General features: G+C 36.7%; 2 protein-coding genes across 2 annotated transcripts in view; both read left to right on the forward strand.

Annotated features, from left to right (window-relative positions):
• The first annotated feature begins 10,792 nt into the window (after positions 1 to 10,792).
• LOC106297575 lies at positions 10,793 to 13,691 on the forward strand. Its single transcript, XM_013733786.1, has 3 exons — positions 10,793 to 11,724; positions 11,788 to 11,903; positions 12,355 to 13,691. The coding sequence occupies exons 1-3, from the start codon at positions 10,793 to 10,795 to the stop codon at positions 13,689 to 13,691; spliced, it is 2,385 nt and encodes a 794-aa protein (XP_013589240.1).
• A 525-nt stretch (positions 13,692 to 14,216) lies between these two features.
• Positions 14,217 to 14,614, forward strand: part of LOC106297576 (uncharacterized mitochondrial protein AtMg00810-like) — a 2,580-nt gene continuing 2,182 nt past the window's right edge. Inside the window, exon 1 of the mRNA XM_013733787.1 lies at positions 14,217 to 14,605. Within this exon, the coding sequence (XP_013589241.1) occupies positions 14,217 to 14,605 (389 nt within the window). The remainder of the gene's footprint in view (positions 14,606 to 14,614) is intronic.

The following is a 14,614-nucleotide window of genomic DNA, read 5'->3' on the forward strand; positions in this document are numbered from 1 at the left end:
ATAAAATGTTTTAGAAAGGCAAAAGAAATGTAAAAACAATTTTTAAAAAAGGAACAAAAGACACTGAAGTACGGAACCAAATATCCCTACTAACCCTAATCTTCTTCCATATCAAAATCCTCCACAACCATTCTTTTAAAATCTTCTAATGTAGAACTTGATTCCAATAACAGTAGTCTACCCCCTTTGTCATCAGCCGAAAAAACTCATCCAGTGGTTGAACCAAATTCTCAAACACCACATGTTGTATAGATATGCATCATAGAACAAGAGTTTGTGAAAATCACAAGACAAACTATGGAGAAATCATATATTGATGAAGAAGAAAAGGAAAAATTGTTTTTTTCTATTTTGGCAAAGCAAATCGATCAAAACACGTTTTAGGAAGTTAGAATATTTTTAGAATATTTTCTTAACAGAAATTTCCTTAATTTTCGAAAAAATAGGTTTTCTTATCCGTAGAAGGCACCTTCTACAATGAGTAGAACCATGACAAAAATCTTGAATGCAATTTCTACCTCATGTAGACGTACGTAGTTGAGGAAATGAGTAGTAATCTATATAAAATTTGTGAATATGAAGAAAAGGTGGCTTAACGGATGTAACGACGATACATAAAAGGGGTACCCATGATGGGTTTGGTGAAGACAAGGCACAAAGTGGTGTAGATGAGTTTTGAAGTGATACTTTTGAAGATGACAAGTGAAATTGTTTTCTAGAAACTCCTGGAGAACCACAAACAATATCCCACACTTATTCTCCAATGGCATTTTCAACATCTTCTAAAAACTTCGTTTTACTATGGTGATTAATACTTTTCTTCTTTGGTTTCGTCTCACAACTAAGTGAAAACAATCGCAATGGGAATTCTAAATCCACATTTGTTTGAATTGATATCATATACATAATGAATAATAGCTTAAATGTTATATCAAGCAATTATCTAATTTTAACTAAAGACTCTCACAAGTTAATATATAGAACACCACTAACAAAATAAAGAAAAGAACAAAATAAAACAGACACCTTATTGAAAGAGAATGAAAATAATATAAGTTTATGGAAGAACTAATAAGAGGTATCATGGATATGAGGAAGAAGAGTCAAACTTGAAAACCTGCCTGGTTGTGGTAGTTTTGAAGATGGATGTATATCGAAGCCCTAATTAAGTTACTTCACAATCTAAAATTTTCTTATTTTAATATATTCACTAATAAAGAGATTTAATTTTAATAACAAAAATATGAAAGTAAATTATTACACAGATTAATAATTGGGAATTTTTTGAGCAAAACTATATTTAAATCAAATTATAAAGGGCAGGTTTCAGATTATCAAATTATTTAATTGATTAATAGGCTACGTGAGTAGTAACAAATTTGATATTGTTGTTGTTGTTGTTCATAGTTGAGCTAGAAGAAGCGTGCTATTCACAAATTGAGTCTCACAAGTTTCAACTATATGTTTCTATTGAGGAAAAGTAATGTTTCGATGCCTTGGCGATTGATTGTATGCCGTTTGAAACTGAGTAGGCTACTTTTACGCCTCCACCACAAGGTAATTTATTTGAGTAATCCTTCTGACCAAACAAGAGATTGGTATTGCTTCTAGACTTGATGTCCTCTCACATGAACTACAAAGGTAATCAGTAAAATCCAGCCATGATATAGAAGCAAAAGAAAATTAATCTTAACACCTTCAACTTGTTTTAAGGAAATTATTATTTAAACCCAAATCTTAACGATTTGTTTTGTAGGATCAAAGGAACTTATTTCCTTTCTTCCAACCACTTTTTTTTTCCTGGATTTGAACTGCAGTGGCATAAACAACACCATTATTGTGTCCTCGCTTCCAGTCGCAAAAGAAACATAGATTGTTGCTTCTATGTTGCTACCAAACTCAAAAAGTTTGTTTCCGATGGAATGAAGGCATCATGAACACTTAATGAAGATAATCAGCTGCTTGTGTCATATTAAACACATCAGTGAGGGAATCCTTCATCAACAGTGTTTCTGGTACATCATGACATCATATAACTCATATGAGTTGCAGTTTTCTCAGCAACTGCTTGAACAACTTTGGTTCTATAGGAATCAGTGGAGCTGTTTTCCATGGTGTCCACTATTAGCTTCACAAGGTATATGGTAAGCAAAGACTATGCCAGGAAGCCTAAAATTTTCACGTGTGTCCGCTTCCAGCCGAGAAATTCTTGGGTTCACCCCCTAGGGTGAACCTCCAGATTCACCAACCAATAGTGTTTGGGTAATTGATATTTGATATCTTTTAAAAAAGGAAACATAATTGAATTTCCAAATAAGATTATATTTTTAAAATAAAACAATAAATATACATAAAAATAGTTACAAAAAAAAATATATATTGTTAAACCGTTAGCAAAATATTAAATCCTATACCCTAAATCCTAAACTCCAAACCCTAAATTATAAACCTTAAATCTTGGATAAACCGTAAACCATTGGAAAATTTTAAACCCTAAATCATACATTAAAAACTAAATTTTAATAACACTAAACCCTAAATCCTAATCACTAAACCCTAAACCCTTGGGTAAACTCTGAACCCTTGGATAAATCATAAACTCTAGGATTTAATTTTAAAATATTTAAAATTAAATCCTAGAGTTTATGATTTATCCAAGGGTTCAGAGTTTACCCAAGGGTTTAGGGTTTAGTGATTAGGATTTAGGGTTTAGTGTTATTAAAATTTAGTTTTTAATGTATGATTTAGGGTTTAAGATTTTCCAACGGTTTAGAGTTTATCCAAAGTTTAAGGTTTAACGTTTAGGGTTTAGGGTTTAGTATTTAGGGTATAAAGTTTAGTATTTTGCTGAAGATTTAACAATATTAATTTATTTATTTTTTGTAACTATTTTTATGTATTTTTATTATTTTATTTTAAAAATATAATCTAATTTGGATATTTAATTTTATTTCCTTTTTTAAAAGATATCAAATATCTAATACTCAAACACTATTGGTTGGTGAATCTAGAGGTTCACCCTAGGGGGTGAACCCAAGAATTTCTCCTTCCAGCCAAGACATAAGCGACAGTTACTTTAAGAACAAAATTTAGGTTCACTTCTAGAAAACAAAACCTTTAAATTCACCTCACCCTTTAGAACCAATGAAAATGACACATAGATTATTAATTAAAAAATATTAAATTAAATAAAAAATAACTAAAAAAAATAAAAATGCTAATTTTAACGACGCTAACACCGCTAGCGAAACCCTAAACCCTAAATCTTAAATTCTAAACCCTATACCCTAAATTCTAAACCCAAATCTAAACCCCTAAACCCAAACCTTATACCCTAAACCCTAATCCTAGACCCTAAACCCAAATTATATACTTTAAACCTAAAAATACACTATAAACCTAAACTCTATACTCTAAATCCAAGTCTTAGACCCTAAACCCAAACCGTAAACCTTAACCCAAACCCTATAGCATCTAAGTTTGGGGTTTGGGCTTAGGGTTTACCGTTTGGGTTTTAGATATGGGGTTTGGGCTTAGGGTATATGTTTTGAGTTTAGGATTTACGGCTTGGGTTTAGGATTTACCGTTTGAATTTATGGTTAAGGTTTTGTGTTTATGGTATATAATTTGGGTTTAAGGTTTACGGTTTGGGTCTAGGGTTTAGGACTTGGGTTTAGGGTATAGAGTTTAGGTTTCTAGTCTTGTTTTTGGGTTTAGGGTATATAATTTGAGTTTAGGAGTTTGGATTTGGGTTTAAGGTATAGGGTTTGGGTTTAGGGTTTGGATTTGGGTTTAGAATTTAGGGTATAGGGTTTAGAATTTAAAATTTAGGGTTTAGAGTTTAGCTGGAAGCGTTACTGTCTGTTAACATTAACGTTTTTATTTTTTTGTAGCCATTTTTTATTTAATTTAATATTTTTAAATAATAATCTATGTGTCACTTTGATTGGTCCTAAAGGGTGGTATGAACCTAAGTTCTCTCCTTACTTTAATATGTGAGAAAGATTAATAAGATTTATAATAATAGGAACCTTAGCCTTTCATATATAACCGAAGAAAGAATCAATGATTTAGACGATGACGATGGTTATATAACCCTAGCAACATTCGTATACGTCTAAAATTTCTTAAACGTGATTAGTTGATATTATATATTATGTGGTTAATATGAAATATAAAATTGTGGTTAACATGTCCTTTATACAATCAATTTCACAAAACAAATATGACATGACTACTGAAATTGTTGACATGTATTATAACTTAATATGACATGGACAATTGCATTTAATGTTAATTTATATTTTTAGTAAACTTTTTAAAATATGGTAATAACTCATATATTACATTTAATGTCAATTTATATTTTTGAAATTTTTTTTAGAATATGGGAATAATTCATAAATCATCATTAAAATAAATATATTCAAATATGACATTATAAATTTTGGAATATATCCCCTAGACTATATTTGCGAAATGATTTTGCCACATGTCCTTTATACAATCAATTTCATAAAACAAATATGACATGACTACTAAAATTGATGACATGTCTTATAGCTTAATATGATATGGACAATTGCATTTAATGTTAATTTATATTTATGGTAAACTTTTTAAAATATGGTAATAACTCATATATTACATTTAATGTCAATTTATATTTTTGGAAATTTTCTTAGAATATGGGAATAACTCATAAATCACCACTAAAATAAATATATTCAAATATGGCATTATAAATTTCGGAATATAATTTAATTATATATTTTTAATTTATACATTTTTATTACTAAAATTTTCAAAAATGTATACAATTTTCTTAGAAAATTAAAAAACATTAATCGTAAAATCATTATTTTTTTATATCTATAAATTTTATAAATATTGTTTAATTTTAATTTTTGGTAATTATGCAACTCTTACAAATTTATTTAATATATTTAATTATAATAAATAGCTAGAAAAATCTATCTAAGATTATAATTTCAAATATATACATGCATATTCTTAAATATAATTTTTATGTTTAATTAAATCAAATTTATATTAAAATATTGATACGAAAAAGAAAATTTACAATATTAATAAAATTTTGTTTTAAAATATAATATAATCTGTTAAAAAAGTTTTTAAATTTTTTTACTGCACATGGTGCAGGCAGACACCTAGTATATAATTATTCATTAAAGATATCATCAACATTAACATGTCTAACTTTTAATGTGAGAGCTCAAATGCGAAAAATCAATTCACGGATAATAGTATAGATAGATTTTCCTAGGTGTGTGACTCTATAAGATTATATAATATTAGTAATTAATTAATTCATATATTATAAATAGTTTCCAACAAAACATTATAACCACTCAAATTATACGATTGTTGCAATCTCGATGTCTCAGCTTCAACGTCTCTGACTTCAACAAGAATAAATACAAATGACTTTAATATGGGCGTGTAGGGGCGAACGAGTAACATGTACTTTGCAGCAATTGATCGGACTCTCCAGGAGTTTTGAGGTTCATCAGAGCTTGATGAATGTGCATATGACCAGAACCAACGTACTTTGTCTAAACATGAGCAGCTATTTGCTTTGCTAATTCCAAAACCTTGGCAAACAATTCTTTATGTTTTCTGAAAACCAAACGCTTTACAATGATGAGAGTTATACATTTAAGAGAAAACTCTGAACATCACTTTGACGAATATTTTTCAAATCCTAAAAAGGGCAGCGACAAGAGAAGAAAAATAATACTGTAGCTCTAAAGAGAATAACAATTTCCAAGTAAAGTATTCAGTAAAATAAATTGTAATAAGCTGGAGAAAAAAAAAACATCTTAACTGATTAAAACTTATACTAATACGAAATACCAACTCTCTAACTAAACAACACCATTACAACAAAAATGATGCAATGGCCTAGTTTCATCCATCATTTGCTGCCTCTACAAGCTTTACGGTAAACCTAAGCTTCTTGATTTTCAATTTAATTCCTGAGAACATAATGCTTTCCATTCATTGCTTAACTCTTTTCATTTCTCCGTTCCAAGGTTCATCATCAGCTTCTTAAGCTGTAACTTCCTCTGCCAATCACTTAAACCTTGCAAAATCGTGGTCTCAAAGACTCTCAAACGCATCTTCAACAACGCGCAACTCATCATCATCATCATCATGACTCTCTTCTCCATCAAACTCACCTTTCTCCGGCCCGTTTTCATTTACAGGTACATTATTACTTACTCGCCCATTTTCCCTAAAGGCATTTTCCTGATTCAACAAAATCACTCTTAACTGTTACTGCGATAGCAAAACTTTAGACTTGGAAACAGAAGTTGACAAAGCGGAACCAAAACTGTAGGTTGGAAAACAAAAAACGATAAATCAGTCACTTGGTCATGCCGATGGTGAAAAACTGTAACCGTTCCACTATTGTCAGTCATCATTGTAATTCTCAATCATATTATTAAACTGAATGAACCTAGTTTCATGCCTTATAGGCCCCTCATGTTTCTCATCATTACATATTAAGTCGTTTAAGTCTCCAGTAACAAATCATGGATCATTTCCATACGGATAATGGAACATCGGGAATCCTTTTTTTGTAGGATTAATTCGACAGAACTTACAAGTCCTCCCGACCGCAAGATAGATGTGATAGAGTCTGATAAGGATATCATACTAAATTCAGACTACCCAATCTCCCATGTGAGTCTCAGTTAAAGGTTATGATTGTTGAGTGTGCAGTTAGCGCCTTAAAAACAAGAGTATTGATTGATGCATTGCTAGGTTGCGTGTTTAGTAATACGATGATATGATCATAATTGATGTTTGTGAGAAATATTTGGTTATATCGTTTGGGCTTTGGCTCCGGGGGGTATAACATGTTTGTGATATATTGATATTGTGATGCATTTACTTTTGTGATTGTGTTATATCTTTCAGGCATCACCTAGAGGGTATAACATGATTGAGCATGTTGTAACAAGGGAAACCCTTATGGCCACATACTTCCGGTAAAGAGTGATCTGTGAGGGTCCGACACTCGGGTGGAGTATCATGAGATTCATTGGTGTCTACTCGAGGGATGTGCCTTGTCTAGGGTTGTACCAACATTAGTTCCGTGTAGGACGTGAAGACATGTGTGACAGGTTTAGCTACCCCCAACCGTGTGGCTGCGTGACAATGCTACAGTATTATTTATTGGAGATTAGCTTTTTAGACTTTGTATCTAGAGTTGAGTCCTACAATACGAGGTAGACTTTGTATAGATTAGATCAATGGCGAGAGGCAATCCTACACTATCAAGAGGATCACCCACCTGTGTAGGGTGGATTCTTGGTTTACTTGATTTATTTATTTCTATATTATATATTTCTTAACATATTTGATATTTTCTGCTAGATGATTGATGCATATTTGGGGAAATGATTTAATTGTTAGAAAACCTTGGCTCACTGAGTAAATTAGTTTTTCATTAGATTCTTTGTTTTTTAGGTAACCATTGTGGATATATTGGGTTGTAAAGGAGAAGTGCTGCTGACTTAGTGTTTATGCCTTTTTGCGAATGAGTATGTAATGTAATATGTATATTTAACAATTACCGGCTGGATCTATACATATATATCGTTTGTATGTGTTTCATACACATGTATTATATTATTATATGAATAAGAATGGTTTGCAAAGGAGTTTCTATTTTCATATGATATTAGTCCTTGTCTAGGACGAACCAACTAACTGTTTCAAAATCGGGTTACAAAGCGTTAATTTGGAACCGCTAGGATACCCGTTCTAGGACATTTGACCTTAAAGATATATTTAGGAATATATATGGAATTTGGGATCTGATATATTAATTTAATGGTATTTGCAATGTATATGATTTTGAATTCGATGGATTATTTAGGAGGAGCTGGGACATTTAACAGACTATTATCATTAAAAATCAATGCAACATCATGGTTTGTGGTATATCGCAGTATATGTTAAAAGATTTTTAAAAATTGATTTGGTTTCCTATGACATCAAAGTTCACTTATTTTCATTGTCAACTATCTAGAAAAAACTTCAGAATTAACCCTGTTTGAACTGAAGTAGTATAAGGATGGGTGACCTATAGTCAAAAATATTTTCGTTACTATGTGAATAAGGCCAAAACACATGGAAAGTGTCACATCCAGTCCCGCCAGTATGTGGGCTTTTTTTTATGAGATTGGACAAAAGCCCATCTTCTCTCTTCTTTTATTTCTGGCCCACATAATAAACCTTATAATTTTCACCTCTTTTCATATAAAAAGGAGGCTGCTTCTTCTGTTTTCCCAAAATGAAGAAAATACGACAGAGTTCATCAGATAGTTGACCTAACCGCCTCCTTTCTATTTCTTCTTCTAGATCTTGTTGCTGTTCTTCTTCTTCCCTTCTTCTTTCTATTCTTCTCTTCTTCTCGATATGGTCGCTATTAAAGGAGATAAGTGTAGTTTGCTGCCGTGTCGTGGTCTACTTTGAGTGTTCTCGTGCTAATTGAGATGAATCCAAGCCATTGGAGATCCACAACTAACCAATATATCTCGTTTTCTAGATCTTTCTTGTCTTCTTTCTAGATCTGGTCATCGGCGAGGTAAGGAACCCTAGTTCTCGTTTTCTCCATCTCATTTTCTCTTTTATCTTAAATCTCTCATCCCAGATCTTTTGGTGGTAGTACCAATCATTTCTCTTGTAGATCTGGTTTGATGAAAGCCTTATGTTGTAGATTTGCTTCTCCCTTCCCTTCCCTTGGCAGATCTAAGGCCAAGGTGGTAGCACCAATCATTTCTCTTGTAGATTTGGTTTCAATCTCGCTTCATAGTGGGAGCTTTTATCGGCGACATTCATACCTACGTGTTATCTATAAGCATACGCATATTTTTGATAAGTGAACTATATCACATATATACACACACACACACACACACACATATATATATATATATATTATTGTAATATGTGAATGCCTAGATCTACTCATAGGTTGTTAAAAGGAATATGGTGTATGATGATTTAGACTTGTATGTGGGTGTTTGCATTGCCTGGAAGCATATGTGGGTAGTGTATATGATATATGACATGGCTTAAGGCCTATGTGTGTTGGTGGAACGTGATGGAGGTATGTACATCTCGGGCGTTGCATCGATTCTTGTTGGATCATGTGGAGACCGTGTGAGGTTGCATGATTCATTGTTGGAGTGGACATGTGGTGTGCATGTGTGAAGTTAAGAATGTGGTAATACGGATCACGTGGAGACAACATGATTTGGTGTGCTCGTGTGAAGGTGGTGGTGCAGATCACGTGGAAACATCATGATGTGGTGTGATCGCGTTAAGGAGTAGAACTCACGGAGACCACGTGAGGTGGCGTGGTCTCATGTTTGCACCGTCGGAGTTTATCCTCGTTTCTTGTTGATTGCTCTTGATTTATTGGATGTTCTAGGTAAAGATTTTGTTATGTTGTGCGGTGAATGTTGGGTGATGATTTTGGGGCTCGTAGAGCATCCCTCATTGAGCTTTTGTTGAAATGTTCACCCTTCTTCTTCCTTTTCCTTTTCAAGGTTCGGTTCATATTGATAGGTTTTTGTCAAACGCGTCATGTAATCCTACTTTGTTAAAAACATATTGTTTCAGTCTTTGTAGCTTGAGACAAGTGTCCTGATACCGCCGACTATTTCAATTATACTGGGTTTGGTGTCATAGAAATATCATGTATTAATTGCAATATTAGTAAATAAGTCTTTCGAGCATTTGAAAAATTAAACCACCAGCAATTGCATGGAATAAGGTGAAAAGCCGAGTAAAGAGACGTGGGAAGTCCATTAGCTATAGGCGATCTGAGCTTTACAATCAAAGTTATTAGGAGTTCCGGATCATTCACGCACAGAAAACAAAATGCTATATAATAAAACAAGACACAAATAATAAAAATATAAGTACAGTTCATGTTTATAAAGACTCCTTACAAATGAGTGCAAACAACGGCATACACTATACACAAAAAATGTAAACATAGATCACAGTTATGACTATGACGCTTTACTACTGCGAAAGATCACAGTTATGTTTACAACTCAACTGAAATTCAAATGCCTTTATCAAATGGTTACTTACAATGATGAAGATAACTGAGGCCTCCGAAAATAGTCTGGAGTATTGAAAGCAAAATAGCTGCCAAAACAGCGAAAGATGATAGAACAGTCCAAGGAGAATCAAAGTGAAGGTTCTTGAACCTTGCACACTCCACATTCCATCTGTTTGAAGTGTAATTGTTAATCCCTTCAAACTCTTCTTTCAAGTAACTATTACTCATGTCGAAGGCGACATCTTTGCAAATGAATTTGAAGAATTGAGAGACGTCACTCCCATTACCAACATAGTTTTGTATGATTCCTTTCTCACTAAGATAGGTAGCATCTGCCTCGTCATTCATCAGACATCCCATGAAAACCACATAGCTGGCTATATTGTTGAAACACTTTGTAGATAACTGCTCAAAAGCAACACAGTTTAGCAAGACCGAACTGATGAATTCATCAAACACTATTGGTGGTATGTGATGTAGAGTATATGCCTAATAAGGTTATATTGGTCAATATGTAATAGCTAGGTTAGCTATGTATCACTATAAATACTGTACGTAAGTTTTCTAATGAATTATTCAGCCCACAATACTATATGGTATCAGAGCACATCCCTAGGGATCTGAAATTTTTAAGCCGCCACCCCCTTTTCAAAACTTCTTCTTCCCCAACCGCCATTCATGTCGCAGTCACCGGCTTCCTCCACTGAAACCATTGTGGTCTCTGAAACAAAGACCCTTCTCAACGTTAACATGACAAACGTTACAAAGCTTACGGCTTCGAACTTCCTGATGTGGTCTCGCCAGGTCTCAGCCTTGCTTGATGGCTATGATCTTGCGGGCTATCTCGATGGCTCTGTCATCATCCCACCAGAAACCATCAACCCCGATGGTGTTCTCACAGCAAATCCGGCGTATCCGATCTGGAAACGTCAGGACAAGCTCGTTTACAGCGCTTTACTTGGCGCCATCACCGTATTGATTCAACCGATACTCTCCACCACGACCACTTCCGCGCAGATTTGGGAAATACTGTCGGTTACGTACGCGAAGCCCAGCAGAGGACACGTCAAACAACTCCGGGAGCAGATCAAACATTGGGAGAAAGGTACCAAAACCATTGATGAGTATGTACAAGGTTTCACTACCCGATTTGATCAAGTTGCGTTACTGGGAAAACCTTATGATCTGGAGGATCAAATTGAACATATCTTGGAGGGCTTAACCGAGGAGTACAAGCAACTTGTAGATCAAATCGAAAGTCGTGACTCCACTCCCACCGTTGCTGAACTTCACGAGAAACTCGTAAACTATGAAGCTAAACTCCAAAGCAAGACCACTCCCACCGTACCGATCACTGCTAATGCTGCCTCGCACCGTTCATCCTCTGGCCACAGCAACAATCGCAACAACTCCAATGGCAACCGCAACACTCAATCGTGGCAAACCAACAGTAGCTTTCCTCGCTCCGATCAGCCAACTCGTGGCTATCAAGGCCGTTGCCAGCTTTGTGGGGTTCACGGTCACAGTGCACGTCGATGCTCCCAACTCCAGAGCTCACAAAATCAGTTCAACCCCACTACGCGCAACTCCTCTCCTCTGCCTCACTTCTGGTAGCCGAGAGCTAACTTTGCCGCTGCTCAACAATACAATCCAAAAAATTGGATCTTGAACAGTGGAGCCACGCACCATCTCACCACTGACCTCAACAACTTAGCGCTGCATCAGCCCTATACCGGAGGCGAAGAGGTCACTATTGCAGACGGCTCCGGTCTCCCCATCTCGCAAACTGGTTCTACTTATCTCAAAACGCCCTCAAATTCTTTCACCTTGAATGATGTTTTATATGTTCCTAATTTACACAAGAATCTTATTTCTGTTTACCGCTTATGCAATACTAATAATGTGTCCATTGAATTCTTTCCTGCACACTTTCAGGTGAAGGATCTCAGCACGGGGGACAGATTACTCCAAGGCAGAACTAGAGATGAGTTATACAAACCAAAACATCATTTCCCTCTTTGCTTCACCATCACCAAAAACAACCTACTCTTCTTGGCACTCAAGATTGGGCCACCCTTCTTTACCTATTTTGCAAACTCTTGTTTTTAAGTTTTCTTTGCCTTTGTCTTCTTCAGAAAAACAAAACCCATGTTCTCATTGTTTCATTAATAAAAGTCATAAACTTCCGTTTTATACGAACTCTATCACATCCACACAACCGCTTCAATACATCTATACAGACGTGTGGAGTTCGCCTATCATATCCTTCGATCAGTACAAGTACTACTTGGTCTTGGTCGACCACTATACACGTTGCACATGGTGTTATCCGCTGAAGCAAAAGTCACAGGTCCGAGAAACATTCATCGCGTTCAAAGCCTTGGTTGAGGGTCATTTTGCCAGCAAGATAAGAAACCTCTTCTCTGATAATGGTGGCGAGTTCGTGGCGCTAAGGAGATTTCTCTCCGAACATGGCATCTCCCACTTCACATCATCGCCTCATACACCCGAACACAACGGGATCGCCGAGCGCAAGCATCGCCATATAGTTGAAACAGGGTTAACTCTTCTTCATCAAGCATCACTCCCGACCAAATATTGCCCCTATGCCTTTGCTGCCGCGGTGTATCTCATCAACCGCTTACCCTCTCAAGTTACAGATGCGATCTCACCATACGCCAAGCTTTTTGGACGACCTCCTAACTACTTGAAGCTACGAGTCTTCGGGTGCCTTTGTTTCCCGTGGCTCAGACCGTATAATACCCACAAGCTTCAACCTCGATCACTGCCGTGTATCTTCATGGGGTATTCACTCACACAGAGTGCCTACATGTGTCTCCATCTACCTACTGGCCGACTTTATGTCTCGCGCCACGTTCAGTTTGGGGAGAATCAGTTTCCTTACGCTGCTCCTAAATCCTCCCCGGCTCCTGTAGTGGAACCATCTCAACTGTCGTTCTCACCACCCACCTTGGTTCCTCTCGACCCGACATCACTCGTACAACCCACCTCTCTGCCTCCCCCGAGCGGAAGTCCTCACCTGCAACATCAACAAGCTCCGTTGCCCACTGGTTCTGCCCCTGCAGAATCGGGTAACGAGCCTGGTGCGGGAATTGATTCAATGGCTACATCATCAAGTACTTCTCCGCGGTCTTCAGCAGGTAATTCTTTAAACCCTCTACCACCTGTTCCTCAAACCCACCCAGTAAACACTACCACTACTGCCTCCTCCATTCCTGCAACCACCTCTGTTGAATCCACAAAAATTCTTGACAATCATCATCCCATGCAAACCCGAGCCAAAAACATGATCACCAAACCTACTAAAAAGCTTACCCTCGTAGCCACTACTTCACAACTCAAACCCACCATTCCTACGACCCTGAATCAGGCTATGCGAGATGAAAACTGGAGGCGCTCAATGAGTGCCGAGTATGATGCTCAAATTGCTAATAAAACATTTGAACTTGTTCCCTGCGAACGAGATCAACATGTTATTGATACGAGATGGGTTCACACTATTAAATTTTTTCCTAGTGGTGATGTTGACAGGTACAAATCTCGCTGGGTTGCTTGAGGATATACGCAAGAGTATGGCATTGACTATGCGGAGACGTTTAGCCCGGTGGTCAAGTCTATCAGGATTCGTCTAGTCCTTCATCTTGCGGTCACTCGGTCTTGGCCAATCAAACAGCTCGATGTCAACAATGCCTTTCTACAGGGAACACTTTCAGACGAGGTATATGTCACGCAACCTCCGGGTTTTGTGGATCCAGATCGTTCTCATCATGTGTGTCGTCTCCGGAAGGCTCTCTATGGTCTCAAACAAGCCCCCCGGGCTTGGTACCAAGAGCTCAAGACGTTCCTATGTCAGATGAGATGCACTAACTCTACTGCGGACACATCGGTGTTCATCTACAAAACAGAATCAACATCATCTACATTCTTGTCTACATCGATGATATTATCGTCACTGGTAGTAGTTCCCAGCTTGTCTCTGCTTGCATACATGTTCTGTCCCAGCGATTTTCCTTGAAGAAACCGAGACTTGACCTACTTCTTAGGCCTTGAGGTCACACGCACGTCAAATGGACTTCACATAATGCAACGGAAGTACATTATTGACCTGCTCGCCAAAGTGAATATGCAGGAAGCTCAGCATGTTTCCACGCCTCTCGCAACCTCTCCGAAGCTCTCGCTTACCTCTGGTCAAGTGCTCGACAATCCGAAGGAGTATCACATGGTGATCGGTAGTCTGAAATACTTGGCTTTTACACAACCAGACATGCACCGTCCCACGGATGAACACTGGAAGGCCGCAAAACGCATTCTCCGATATCTTGCTGGTACTCTCTCATATGGTATCTACATACGGAAACACTCTCCTCACACAGTGCATGCGTATTCGGATGCGGACTGGGATGGAGACAGCGACGACTATGTCTCCACCAATGCATTCATTGTCTATATGGGTTCTACGCCGATAGCATGGTCTTCTCG

The sequence above is a fragment of the Brassica oleracea genome, chromosome C6 (assembly GCF_000695525.1).
Source record: "Brassica oleracea var. oleracea cultivar TO1000 chromosome C6, BOL, whole genome shotgun sequence".
NCBI lineage: Eukaryota > Viridiplantae > Streptophyta > Magnoliopsida > Brassicales > Brassicaceae > Brassica > Brassica oleracea.

Bases quoted from the DNA above. Each gene is read 5' to 3' on its own strand.
- LOC106297575 (XM_013733786.1), top strand. From the start codon at position 10,793: ATGTCGCAGTCACCGGCTTCCTCCACTGAAACCATTGTGGTCTCTGAA. The intron at 11,725-11,787 runs GTAGCCGAGAGC...GATCTTGAACAG, and splicing joins TCTCCTCTGCCTCACTTCTG to TGGAGCCACGCACCATCTCA. The intron at 11,904-12,354 runs GTTCTACTTATC...ACATCTATACAG, and splicing joins TCTCCCCATCTCGCAAACTG to ACGTGTGGAGTTCGCCTATC.